The sequence below is a fragment of the Physella acuta genome, unplaced genomic scaffold, assembly GCF_028476545.2.
Source record: "Physella acuta isolate Inbredline_101_S28 unplaced genomic scaffold, ASM2847654v3 ptg001163l, whole genome shotgun sequence".
NCBI classification, from domain to species: domain Eukaryota; kingdom Metazoa; phylum Mollusca; class Gastropoda; family Physidae; genus Physella; species Physella acuta.
In genome coordinates, this window is record NW_026732680.1 from 2671 (window position 1) to 17500 (window position 14830).

The following is a 14830-nucleotide window of genomic DNA, read 5'->3' on the forward strand; positions in this document are numbered from 1 at the left end:
CGGCTATAGATCTTATATTGTAGAAAAAAGAAATACACTTAGCATATCCCCTTATGCAAATTTGCACCGTCAAATGAATATTTGTTTACAAATTATTTTTTTCTGGTGTCACTCTCTCTATGGGCGAGAGAAAAAAGTGAGAGAGAGACAAGAAAAAGCTAAGAAAAATCTTCCCAGTCATCATTAATTTTGTATAGGGCTTAGTAAAAACTGGCTTGCATGAAGTTACCTTCATTGCATCGCACAAAAACTTTGCATATTCAATATAAAAATGGTAATTCCCAAACCTACACCATTCTGCACTTTAGAAATACGTTTCACAAGGAAAAGGTTACGTATTTAAAAACTTCAATCGCGATGCAAAGTTAAATTAAAACGATATATTTACAAGTAACTCGTAAGACATCAGGTATGCATATGTACACATATTTAAAACCGATGCCTGTGAATAAGGGTCGAGATGGCTAATACTTTAAATATAAACTCAATTAACGTGAGAATAATTTTGATAAGTGTCCGTGGGAAGGGGTATTCTAATGATAATTTTTTTCCAACTTACACCCTTCCTCCTAGTCTACATAAAATGCACCCTATCGAGAGTAGTCTCGAAATTATTCGAGAGGCCCATTAAATATGTTTAAAATGTATGCACTGTGTAATTAAAATTAGTATGGTGGTAAAACCTTAGTTTAGCGTCGGAATGTATCCGTTAATGTTTGTTGAGTTTCGTAAGCATAAGTTACGGTAAACCATGGTTTAGTTGTCCATTAAAAAATAAAAAAATAATGGTTTTTTTTTCCAACTTAAGTTTGATCGACATAAAGAAACAGGAGTAAATATAATAGTAAATTTAAATAAGTACATCTAAAATTTATCAAAACTGAAGTAAAATATTATAATTCATTTAATGATTTTAATTTTCAGATGATTTGGTACAATCAATGAACATTAGATCTAGCTAACTTATTGAAAAAGAGAACAAAAATAGTAAAATGTTTAGAACAATGTTTACTAGCATAGTTTACTACAAAACTATTAGTGCAGCAGTATTCAACAAGCAATTAAAATCAATCTAGCCCAATTTTAAAGGCTCTGTATCAACAAAAAAATATTGCGCCAAATAAAGTATGGTTTACAGTACTTCCGGTGGATTCCGGAACTCTCTTACAGATTTTGTAATTGTTTTACTGTTTTTTTAATTCAATACTCTACCCGAATAATAACAGATGCTAGACTTAGGTTTACTAATTGGTCATAAAACTGTGGGTTTTTTTTGTCGGACTTTAATAAATATTGGATGTATTTGACGTCTTAGTATTTTCGATAATGGATCTAACCGAGAATAGTCTCAAAATAATTTGAAATGTCCATTAATTATTTTTAAAATCATGTTAGATGTTATAAAAGTTATTATGTTTATAAAAATTTGACTGTTTGATGTTTGTTGGACTTTACTAAAGTTCGCGTGTATTTGGTGTTTTTGATAATTTTACGTTACTAAATGAAATTTAAAAGAAACCAAATACATTTTGTTTATGTACATTTTATCACTTAAAATGACAACAAACATGGCTGAACTAGGTCATGTGGTTAAAAATAACTTTTAATTTAAAAATTGTATCGACGAAGTTTTGACTCAAATTACCACACGATTTTTATGGAGTGGCGTTTTGAGAGTGTTGATCTGAGATCCTTTAAAGTAAAGCCAATCAAGATTTGTCTTACGAAAATGAAATTCCGGGTTATAACTTAGGCTTGATAAAAATAATTAGAAATGTAGCCTTAAACTCAAAAAAAGTATTTTAAAGTTCTCCAGATCTGCAACTTCATTAACGTTGATTATAAAAATATTGAATTTTTGAATCATTATAAGGCGTGAGATTTTATACAAATATTTTACGGTTATTTAGATTGCAAAATCAATTTTTTTAAACCATGTCAGCAACAACGATCAAATGAGTCTTGTCAGCTCGGTAAAGTCCATTAACAAAATAATTAATAATGACAGAATAGTAATTGATGAGTAGTTAAAAAAAACAGAACTTGAAAGATAAGGACACGTGTCTTTTTTCCGCATTATACCTTATGGTTGGTTAATGAAGTTAATGAATCTTGCGGTCATTGTCTTCATTAAACTGTTGATTAACGAATACGCTTATCTTGTGGTAGGTGTCTGTATAAAACTGTTTTTATTAAAGCCTCTATCCATGACATTGCTGATACATTTTACAGTATATACAGTGGGATATAAATTATGAGTGTCAACAACATAGTCCAACGCGTCGAAGTGAAGCTATAAAATTTACTTAATCAGCTAAGCGTTTTTTAAAAAATCCTTATAAGGTCTTGAAAGTAAAGAAACGAAGACAAAAACATTTTGTACTCCGTTTCAAGGAAATAGTCGTTAGTACTTTATTTGTTAATACATGACATGCCGTTATGGAAATTCTAAACGTCTGACTTTAAAATAAACGCTTTTGAATTTTAATGATGCAGTAGTTAAGTTATCACACATTTTCAAAGCTCAACATAGATCGTGTGAGATATCTCTTTCATTATTAATCCCTTGGTCTATTATTTGACTAAGTTTTTCGAAACGTTTTTGTCGAGTCAATAACAATATATTAGCTTTGTCGAATTCAGGCTCATTATTACTCGTCTGATTCAGTAATTATATTTTCCAGATCAGTTGATTTGTAGAATTTCTCTGTGTGGGAAGTTTTGTATTATGCTATAAACGCATTTTCCATTTACATGATAATTTTTTAAATAATTATTTTAAAATAAAAATAACCTGTGAATATCTAATTCGTTTAAAAAACTTTTTTAAAAATAAAAGTTACGTTAGAAATTTTAATATATTTTAAAAGACTTAGTTGTTTTTAAACAATGAAATTGCTTCTTTTCAGCATTTGCATCCAAGACGTGGTAGGATGGATGTTACCAATGTATTGTTGATGCTCTTTCTGTGCAATGTTGGCCTCTCTGGTTAGTGCCAACATGTTGGTGGTTTGATCACAAGAACTAATGTTATATGATAATACTGTATTGTATAGTGATTATTAATAAATCTATACATTACACATTATACGTTATACGCTGGTTGTTTCACGCTATACGTTAGACAGATAAAGACGTACATCTAGGAGTCTACGTACATCTACCCATAAAAATATACAGGCAAAGATTTTAGACATTATACATTAGACACCACACACCGCATTACACATTAGATATTAGACCTCAAGGGTTACACTTTATACCTTAAAACTCAGATCTCAGGTAATGAGCATATTCTCTTTGGTGTTAGTAATTAAGAATCAGATAATGTATATTAGACGTAGGCGTAAGCTTAGGGTTAGGCAAGGGCGTAGGCGTAGGCGTATCAGCAGATTGTTGACGTAGACGTATTTAGTTATAAAAGCAAATTGGAACTATTACCTACAGGTCGCTATCATGTCATTGACTATCTTAGCACTTGAAGTCCGCTATTTGATCGTCCTGTATAGTGGATAAAATGGATTATTTTTTTATTAAACTGCTTAGGGTTAATATTATAATCAGCGGCATCCGACGGCGCCCTGCAACAACCCTGGTTGTTAAATATTACATAGTTTTCCGAACACATCTAACGTCTAAAACTACCGATTTCAATGGCATGAGATCATCTAATAACGTTGGTTTAATTTGTCGTCCATGACTAAATCTGTGCATTGATGAGATCATCTAGTAATGTTGGCTTAATTTGGTGTGTATGACTAAATAGCAGCAATGAGAAACGGGTACGCTAGAAGTTTATAAAACGTTTTAAAAGTATGACGTATCCATCTCATTTGAAATTATTCGGAATATTATATATTTTTTATTAGTAGGTGTTCAAATGCCAAAATTTGCACCAAAAATAGATGGTTGGGAAAGAGAATGTGAAGCTCCGCATTGCCGCTACACCGGAAAGATTATTGGAAGTGTGACATCGGAAAATTTTTTCCCAGACCCAGAGATATGCGTGTTTATAATGGTAGAATCTTATAATGAAGAAGAGCAGGAGTTTTTTCCTGTAAGTATAAATATTATAATACAATTATATTATTAACATGTAATTTGTTAATGTAAACGGGTGCACGGTGTTCGTGAATAGTGGCTTACAAGTAGGCTTATTTGTGTCTTGGCAGTGAATGGTATGGGTGTGAGGTGTCAATGAATGAAGAGAGTTGATACTTGTGTAAGTAGATTGTTTGATATTATTGTCTGATGTAAGGCATAAAAGGTTGAATATAATCATGGTATTGGTGTGTGACGTACTGCACAAAATGCTAAATATAATGCAGGGTGTAGATGTCAAATGTAGGGTACAAAAAGTTATATAATACAGATATTGATGTTATAGATGATACAAATACTGATGTCAGGCTATAGATTGTACAGATATTGATGTCAGGATGGATATAGAAGTTACAGATATTGATGTCAGGATATAGATTGTACAGATATTGATGTCAGGATATAGATTGTACAGATATTGATGTCAGGATATAGATTGTACAGATATTGATGTCAGGATATAGACTGTACAGATATTGATGTCAGGATATAGACTGTACAGAGATTGATGCCAGGCTATAGACTGTACAGATATTGATGTCAGGCTATACATTGCACAGATATTAAAGCTAGGTTATAGATGGTACAAATATTAATGTCAGGATATACATTGCATAGATATCAATGTCAGGCTATAGATTGTACAGATATGTCACGTTATAGAAGGTCCAGATATTAATTTCCGCTATAATTGGGGCAGGTATTTATCCAGAATTATCATTGTATTTTAATTTTTTTTTTAGTTGTGTGATATCGCTGCATTGTTCCCCTGCACGCCATGTTACATCAGCAATACAGCTTGCAACTGCACCGGTGAAAATCCTCTCAGTTTCTCCTATTACCCCTTTCGACGCGCTGTATATAGGGTCGTTGTAAAAGGACAACTAAACGTAGAGGGAGAATGGCCAAATATATGGCCTGCTTCTCCAATGAACCTTTCCTATTGGGCAATCAGTAATGTGTTCAATAGTTCAATCAAACCAGGTAATTATAACTCTACTTTTACTATTTGTTTGACCTCTTCTTATGCAGCGATTTTGTTCAAACTTTGCAGATACCTACCACTTCGATGAAAATATAAGTCCTTTATTTTTTAATTTAGTTAGACGTTTGATTAGTCATTAAAAGTTAACTAAACGGTTTCAAATCTAAGAGAAGATAACAAAATTAAAACACTCGATAGAATACTAAATTCAATAAGAGAACGGGTGACGCGATGAAACTAACTGTCTGCTGAGCTGTGGTTCACGAGAATGTTTACAATATTATAGAGCCGTTAGATCTAGTTAAGGCTGTTAGGGGTAGATAATAAAGTTTTTAAACGGTTTGAAACTAAGGGGAAGTAACATTATTTAGAATCTGATGTAGTCTAATTATTTATTTTTGAAAAGATTTTTAAAACAACCCATTAAAAATATTTTTGTTGTTAATCGAATCATGGCTAATTCCTCTGATTATTCAGAATTGAATTATATTCCTAATAGTTACATGAGAGTTTTCGTCCACCAACAGACAAAGGCACTCTCTCTCACACACACACAGAGACAGTATAATTTTTTTACGTTTACAATAAACAGGGAATAGACAGATGGTGGATGAATCACAGTGTGACTTACTTAGGTCTTCTTTAATAGGTTAATTTTATTAATATTGTAAATGGCCTTGAGCTATTTGTTGTTTAAACTAAGAAATTTTCCACCAGACTCATGTGATAGTATTCACAACTTTGTTCGTGTTACTCGTGTTTTGGCTCCATCCCCAATGGTCCTTAGCATTGTTGTCAACATCCCATAATTTTAGGGTATTATAAAAAGGAGGAATTTTCCAAACACGATGCGCACAAGACACCCTGATAGAACCCATGGCTCATAGCATCGTGTTGTGTTGGGCTGTAATTTACTTATATTCCACTAGTACTCAGTATTTGGTTTTTCATAGTATAGGTTGTGTTAGTTAGATATTTTATCCAGTGTTAATAGTAGAAAGAAGTGTTAGTGATTTCCATGAAATTGTAAGTTAAGTTTAAAATTATTGTATAGATTTGGATTGTATTTATTATTTAGACTTGTTTGCTTTTTGGAAGGTTTATGATTGATTAAAAGTTCTACTAGTTTCAGAAGGTCTTTGTATTTATATTTAACCATAGACATTAGATTTTGAGTCAACGAAAAACTTTTCATATAACTCTTCAGTCACGAACCATCCAAAAAGAAATCGGATATTGCGTAATATTTACCAGTGGTAGAGATGCGTAACATAAGCATTCCGAAATGTCATCCCAACTTATTGAAAGATCGCAGGCTTATGTCATGCAGAAACACACACACACATACAAATATATATATATATATATATATAAATATATATATATATATATATATATATATATATATATATATATATATATATATATATATATATATATATATATATATATATATATATATATATATATATATATATATATATATATATATATATATATATATATATATATATATATATATATGTAACTGGGGTAGGCCTAACTACCAGTTACAAATGATAACGAACGAGAAGCCGAGACACAGTGTTGGTCTGATGCAACCGATAACAGGTGGCTTATTGGGTCGGGCTGATAACAACCTCAAAGCCGGCGCGTGCTATTTTGGGAAACGGTATTCAGACGGCCTGTCAACTTTGATGGATAGGACGCAGATGTTATTTTACGGTCTGTACGTTTGAACTACGCAACTGGTGGTCGGAGATCGAGTACAAGTATCGATTACGGAGGAATGCAAGTACGGAGACGAGTACGGATACAAGGCATAAATAGGAGGGGACAGCAGGACTCGCTCTCTCTCTTCCCGTTTCAGCGAGCTCTCTTCCATCTTCATCGCTCGCTTAGATCAGTCAGTCTGTGTGACTATGTCAAGTCGGTTATAGAACGGGTTAGCCGTATTGTGTTAAGGAGGATTATAGACATGTGGATTCAGTTATATAAAGCCTAGTGAAGGACTGTTAGGGGTCAGTTGATTCAGACTATTATTGAGAAGCATTCCTGTTGATTTATTGTGTTATTATGAAGCATTTCTTGATTCATGTAATAAAGGATCAATAGCGAACCTGCATCTTGAGTATCTATACTGTGGTCAATGTTGTCTAGAATGAGTGGTTAAACTCGTTAACACGTGGCACTACAGGCAATTAGGTCTCATTACATGTGGCGTTGCGAGCATGGTAACTGTTGGCTCGTTACAATTGGCGTTGTCGGCAGGATAAATGTTCGCTCGTCACAATTGGCGCTGCGAGCAGGGTGAATGTTCGCTCGTCACAATTGGCGCTGCGATCAGGATGAATTCAACTAGACTTGCCGTTTAAGGCACCTATAGTCAACCTTGTGCATAACTGTGTTTAGTGTGTGTGTGAATTCGGACATTCAGGAACTGTGAAAATTGAGGAACGAGGAAAAATTTTTCATACACACACGGTAAGAAAGAACTCTTTTTTTTAGTACTTAAGGAAGAAAATGTCTACTCTGGACGAGAAGCAGACCCATATAGTGGTCCTACCCAGAGAGTCCCATATTAACAAATTTTACGGGGACGGAGACCCAACTTTAACCAACAGGTTCAGTGAAGAGGTCAAAGCGGCCTGGGCCTCGAGACATATGTCACCAGAGGAAAGATTAAGACTGCTGATGGGCAGTATAGGTGAAACGGTTAGGGCAGAGGTTAAGTGCCACGATAGGACCGTCCAATCAGATCCAGATAAGGTGCTGGATCTGATTATGGAGACCTTTGGGGAGAGACGGTCGGGAGTGCAACTGCTATCGGGATTCGTGGGCTTAAAGCAGAGAATGGCGGAGAGTGTGATGGAGTACTCACACAGGATGAACAGGGCCTTTGATTTGGTAAAGGGCAAATCACCGGACATTGATGTACGCCTACTGAGGGACCATTTCATCGAGGGGCTAGCAACCCCGATCTTAAGGAGAGAGTTGAAAGAGGAGGTCCACAGAGACCAGCAGTTGACCTTCCTTCAGGTCAGGAACTCAGCGATCCGCAGGTCCGAGGATGAGGACCAATCGAACTGTTCGGTGGACAAAGTCTCTGTGCCTGAACAGAGACAATCCCCACCCACAGGGGCCGACACGATGGAGACCATGATGGCTCAACTGTTGGCCCACCTAGAGAAGGTTGACCAACGCTTGAAGTGGTTGGAAAGCAGGTCAACAGCTGAGAATCAGGAAAAGAACGGGACAAAACAGGGACGGGTTGGACGGCCGCGTCCTGCCAAGCCATCACTCCAATGGACGGCAGACGGTCGACCAATTTGTTTGTCTTGTTCACAACCCGGACATATGGCACGGTACTGTCCGGTGAAACGATCGCCCTCTGTAAGGCAGGTCAAGGCTACAGAGCGGCGAGGTAAGGACTTGGTAAACAAAATGACACAGAAACACAGTAAGGAGAAAAAGAAAGGTAAAACACAACTAATGGAAAAAATGAACTGTGAAATGAACTTGAATGTTGAAAAGTGTCAAGTGAACAATTTGTTGGTAGAGAAAAATGATGATAAGAAGAAAATTGGTAGACTTAATAAAGGAATTCAAAGTCTAACCAGGAAACTGGATAGGAAAAGTTCATGCAAATCAAAAGCACAGGAGAAATGTTCATCTTTAAAGTGTCTGTTATCGGAAGAAGTAAATAAAAATATTAGACAACAGAACAGTGTTGGCAAACTAGAAGGAATGAAAGAGTCTCAAACAAGACTTGAAGAAAAATTATCAGATATTGAAAAAGAACTTCAAATTACAGCAAGGCTGGGATCCATCGAACAGCGATGGGCAGCAGAATTGGCACTCGTTGACCTAGAGAGAAAACATCGCCCGGGGCGGTCCAATGGCAATGCGGACGCCTTATCAAGGAATCCTTACGAGAGACCGGGTGATGAGGAAGAAACACTGACAGGAATATGTGAGGTCAGAGCGTCAACAGATATCCCTCATGGGGTACAAGTGATGCAAAACGGGCAGACCGGGGTGGAGCACATATCCACGGAACCCGAACATATGGACAGTAGTGATTTTAATTGCCTTAATCACCAAAAGATAAGAGATGCCCAGAGAACGGATAGTGGCTTACAACCGCTATTGAAACACGTCCAGGAACAAAAATTCCCAGGAAGGAGGGAAAGAGAACAATTTGGTCGAGAAACAAAGAAAATACTGAGTCAGTGGAACCGTCTTAGTATAAAGGATGGTGTTCTCATGCGGAGAATTCATGACCAAATTGATGGCACAATACACCAGGTGGTGGTGCCGGGACAATTACGAGGAGAAGTGCTAAGGTTGGCACATGACAGGGCAGGACACCAGGGTCAGGACAGAACCCACAAAATATTACGACGGAGGTGTTACTGGCCCAATATGGAAATGGAGGTCAAACGCCATTGTGAGGCTTGTGTGAGGTGTCAGCATGCGAAAATGCCAGTTGGCAAAATGAGACAGCCATCAGGACACCTACTAGCGACAAAACCACTAGAGATTGTGGCTATGGACTTTACGTCGTTGGAGCAATCATCGGATGGGACGGAACATGTGTTGGTAATGACTGATGTATTCACCAAATGGACGGTGGCGGTGCCCACACGAGATCAGACTGCCAAAACAGTGGCAAAGGTATTATTAGAACATTGGTTCATCAAATATGGCATACCAAGACAATTACACTCTGACCAAGGAAGGGCCTTTGAGTCAGAAGTAATTAACCAACTGTGCAACCACTACGGGATCAACAAATCTAGAACAACCACATTTAATCCGAAAGGAAACGGACAGTGTGAACGGTTCAACCGCAGCATGCATGATTTGCTGCGTACGCTAGAACCTGAACAGAAAAAACGTTGGCCTGATTTTCTCCCAGAGTTGGTATATCTATACAACTGCACACCACATGCCACAACCGGCTTTTCGCCATACATGTTGCTGTTCGGACGAGAGGCTCGACTCCCTCTTGATTTGTTCCTAGGAAAAAGGGAGAGTATGACTGGCTCATACACCGCACTGGAATATGTGAATGAACATATGAGAAGAATTAGAGAAATGTACAGGGTAGTACAGGAAAGACTAGAACATGAATCTCGGCGAAGGGAACCGCCGATACAGACGAAGGACCCGCCACTCAAACTGAATGACAGGGTATTACTGCGTAGCCACCCGTTAGGCAGAAACAAAATCCACGATCTCTGGGGACAGGAGATATGGCAAGTCGTGGAGATGCCTAAAGCAGCAGGTGGCCCCTTTAAGATAAGACCCATCGATCACGCCAAACCGGATCGGTGGGCGAATATTGCTCAATTAAAGAAATATTGGAATAGGCAAGAAGAGCAGTTACACACAGAGAAACCCAAGACAATTAGGGAACCGGAAGTTATAACGGAAATTCACATACCCATTCCGGAACCATATCACCATCAACAGAACAACAGCGATACGCAAGGGGAGGATACCGGCAACAATGAGGATCCCGGTCCCTCCAGAAGCAGAGAGACAGTAGACCATCAGATAAGTGGTCCGCGGAGAAGTTTAAGGAACAGAAGGAATACGAAATTTTTTGTCAGCAACCATCAATTCTTTCATGGTCGCGCTGGTATGAAAACAGACTGTTCAAAGAGCTATAGAAGTGAACTGGTGAAGGCACCAAATGGAAAGGGTGGATGTGAATTCTAGAACTGTTTTGTGTCTCAGGAAGATGATGTAGACACAGTTGATATGTGAAATAGGTAGAACTGTCAATCGTATACGAATGGAACGTCGTGGACAGTGAGTGGAACAATAGATTTTTTTTTTACGACTGTGCGATTGACTTTGGAGGAGTGCACCTGCCAGGCGTTGTTTGTGGTTGAAAACACACAAAAAAAGCAGGGGTGGATGTAACTGGGGTAGGCCTAACTACCAGTTACAAATGATAACGAACGAGAAGCCGAGACACAGTGTTGGTCTGATGCAACCGATAACAGGTGGCTTATTGGGTCGGGCTGATAACAACCTCAAAGCCGGCGCGTGCTATTTTGGGAAACGGTATTCAGACGGCCTGTCAACTTTGATGGATAGGACGCAGATGTTATTTTACGGTCTGTACGTTTGAACTACGCAACTGGTGGTCGGAGATCGAGTACAAGTATCGATTACGGAGGAATGCAAGTACGGAGACGAGTACGGATACAAGGCATAAATAGGAGGGGACAGCAGGACTCGCTCTCTCTCTTCCCGTTTCAGCGAGCTCTCTTCCATCTTCATCGCTCGCTTAGATCAGTCAGTCTGTGTGACTATGTCAAGTCGGTTATAGAACGGGTTAGCCGTATTGTGTTAAGGAGGATTATAGACATGTGGATTCAGTTATATAAAGCCTAGTGAAGGACTGTTAGGGGTCAGTTGATTCAGACTATTATTGAGAAGCATTCCTGTTGATTTATTGTGTTATTATGAAGCATTTCTTGATTCATGTAATAAAGGATCAATAGCGAACCTGCATCTTGAGTATCTATACTGTGGTCAATGTTGTCTAGAATGAGTGGTTAAACTCGTTAACACGTGGCACTACAGGCAATTAGGTCTCATTACATGTGGCGTTGCGAGCATGGTAACTGTTGGCTCGTTACAATTGGCGTTGTCGGCAGGATAAATGTTCGCTCGTCACATATATATATCATTATAATGTGTGTCTGATATGTACTTAAAATAGTAATTATTTATAACATATACAACAGATAACTGGGATCCTATCTACGTTCATCCTCCAAGAAATAAACCTATTTTTGGATATTACGGTGTACCGAAGCCTCGACCAAAAAAAGCATCTACAAACGGAAATATTCAACGTCTCGCAGGTTATCGGTCGTACAGAGAGTATATATTTTCTTCCTCCCTCCCTCCCTCCCTCCCTCCCTCCCTCCCTCCCTCCCTCCCTCCCTCCCTCCCTCCCTCCCTCCCTCCCTCCCTCCCTCCCTCCCTCCCTCCCTCCCTCCCTCCCTCCCTCCCTCCCTCCCTCCCTCCCTCCCTCCCTCCCTCCCTCCCTCCCTCCCTCCCTCCCTCCCTCCCTCCCTCCCTCCCTCCCTCCCTCCCTCCCTCCCTCCCTCCCTCCCTCCCTCCCTCCCTCCCTCCCTCCCTCCCTCCCTCCCTCCCTCCCTGACGGGGGTCGGGGGTGTTATCCTCTAGCCGTGTCCTAGAGTGTCCACGAGTGAGTGAATTTTTACCATATTTCTAGAAACACATTATAATTTAAATATTTTTAAATAATCCACAGGAACTAATATTGTTGGCACTGCTATTCTGTTTGCTATCCTCTTCACCGAGATCATGCTTAATGAATAAAGATTGGAATAACATAAAGGTCAAAGGAACATGCTTGGCTCTGTTAGAAATTGAAAATGCACTGCGACGCATCTTGAATATTTTATTGATATCTGGTGTTTAAAGTTAAATCTAGTTAAAACAAACTGTGTCATATAAAAACTGTTAATGATGGACTTGGCATTTATCATTTAAAAAATTCTATTCACATAAAAAAAGAATTAAAAAAAACATAAAATACACTAAATAATTAAATTGATGTGAGTTTTTATATTTCAATCTTATGCCAAATAATGTTGGTTTGCTATACTATTTTATTAGCTTATAAATTACCTTTTAACATCAGTGTAAGGAATGAAATGAGAATAAATAATTGCATACGAAAAAGTAAAATAACATTGCGTTTGTTTTTTCTTCTCCACGTTGTCAATGTTTCCCAGCTCCCGCCAATTTAGTCAAAGTATAAATAATAATATTTCCTTCCACCATCGATAGGTTGTCTAACAATTGAACTCGGTTAATTTAATTTGAAATGTGGAACATTTACTAAATGAAAAGCATGTTCTTATATTAGGGTACGAGTTAAGAAATACAATTAAAATTAGTTGAACTTATGCGGGGGAAAAAATTGTACAAAAATTACCCTTAACATTTAAAAAAAAATCATTTATGAAAGGATTCTAGCATGTCGGCATGCCCCATTCTCAAATATACATATCTACAGTGATTTGCTAATAGCATAACCAGAGGGGGATGCGGACCGCACCGCGTGACACAATTTAGGAGTGACACCATTTAAGTGGTCACCCGAAGGTAAAAATTACAATATATATATATATATATATATATATATATATATATATATATATATATATATATATATATATATATATATATATATATATATATATATATATGTATATATATATATATATATATATATATATATATATATATATATATATATATATATATATATATATATATATAAAACGATCATTCAAGTTAAATAAATGTTTAAGTAGAGTTAAAAAGTCTTTTAATTAAGAGCGAAATTGTCAAATTCAAACGTTGTAAAAAAAATATTTTGGTTGCTACCTTACTCATTTTCTATTTAAAATAACAAACTAACAAACGATGTTCAGCCCAAAATGCGAAAGCTTAAAAAGATAAAATGCATTAAAATATATATATATATTTAAATACATATACACATGTGTATACACAGAGCTTATATATATATATATATATATATATATATATATATATATATATATATATATATATATATATATGCCTATATATATATATGCCTATATATATATGCACTTTCGGTGCCACACCGGGTTACACCCGACCGACTGACGCCACTGAACATAACCAAAACAAATTTTAACAATCGCGTTAGATTTGCGTCTTTGTTGAATGCTGAGTTGAAAAAAGAATCGAAAAATCGAGGGAGAATTATGTCTGTGTCTGAGATTTAAGAATGTAGTTATAATAATTTTGTTTTACAATATCTATCAGATACGAGTGAACATATAACTTTTGACTCATTTTTTACAATCACGGATCCGTCCCCTTCCCCCACCACAGGAATGTGAAGTTATTAACGCTGGTACTTACCAAAGCTGACTTGAAACTGTCCAAAAGTCTCAGTGAGAAGCCACACTCGGGATAGTCTTTAGTGAAAATTTACTCTTAGTACAGTTCTTGGTCACATTATTATAGTTCTTGTTGACAAACTACACTCATGAAAGTTTTTGCTGACACACTACATTCAGGATAGTTCTTGTTGACAGGCTACTCTCAGGATAGTCCTTAGTGAAATATTACTCTTAGTACAGTTCTTGGTCACATCTGGATAGTTTTTGCTGACAAACTACACTCGGGATAGTTTTTGCTGACAAACTACACTCGGGATAGTTTTTGCTGACAAACTACATTCAGGATAGTCCTTAGTGAAATATTACTCTTAGTACAGTTCTTGGTCACATCAGGATAGTTTTTGCTGACAAACTACACTCAGGATAGTTTTTGTTGACAAACTACACTCAGGATAGTTCTTGTTGACAGGCTACTCTCAGGATAGTCTTTAGTGAAAATTTACTCTTAGTACAGTTCTTGATCACATCATGATAGTTATTGTTGACATGCTACTCTCAGGATAGTTCTTGTTGACAGGCAACTATCACGATAGTTCTTCTTGACAGGCTACTATCACGATAGTTATTGTTCTCAGGCTGCATGCAGTACAGTTGTTGTTGAGATCTGTAACGTACCTCGAGCATGCCAAAGCGCACGGCATGCACTACAATAATCTCAAGCGATGACTAACATTAACGGGAGAATGTGGTCATCTTGGTCTTTTTTTTTTGTGCTAAATTCTTGATA

At 37.1% G+C, this 14830-nt stretch overlaps 1 protein-coding gene across 1 annotated transcript; it reads left to right on the top strand.

The window, feature by feature from the left end:
- Window positions 1-307: 307 nt before the first annotated feature.
- LOC131956609 (uncharacterized) lies at window positions 308-12819 on the top strand. Its single transcript, XM_059321118.1, has 6 exons — window positions 308-409; window positions 2910-2988; window positions 3870-4057; window positions 4845-5085; window positions 11854-11973; window positions 12390-12819. Exons 2-6 carry the CDS (start codon window positions 2934-2936, stop codon window positions 12455-12457), a joined length of 672 nt encoding a protein of 223 aa, XP_059177101.1. The 5' UTR covers window positions 308-409; window positions 2910-2933; the 3' UTR covers window positions 12458-12819.
- Window positions 12820-14830: the final 2011 nt, after the last annotated feature.

Coding starts and splice junctions, on each gene's coding strand:
- LOC131956609 (XM_059321118.1), top strand. CDS start 2,934: ATGGATGTTACCAATGTATTGTTGATGCTCTTTCTGTGCAATGTTGGC. Junction 2,989..3,869: donor GTGCAATGTTGGCCTCTCTG/GTTAGTGCCAAC, acceptor ATTTTTTATTAG/TAGGTGTTCAAATGCCAAAA. Junction 11,974..12,389: donor AAATATTCAACGTCTCGCAG/GTTATCGGTCGT, acceptor AATAATCCACAG/GAACTAATATTGTTGGCACT.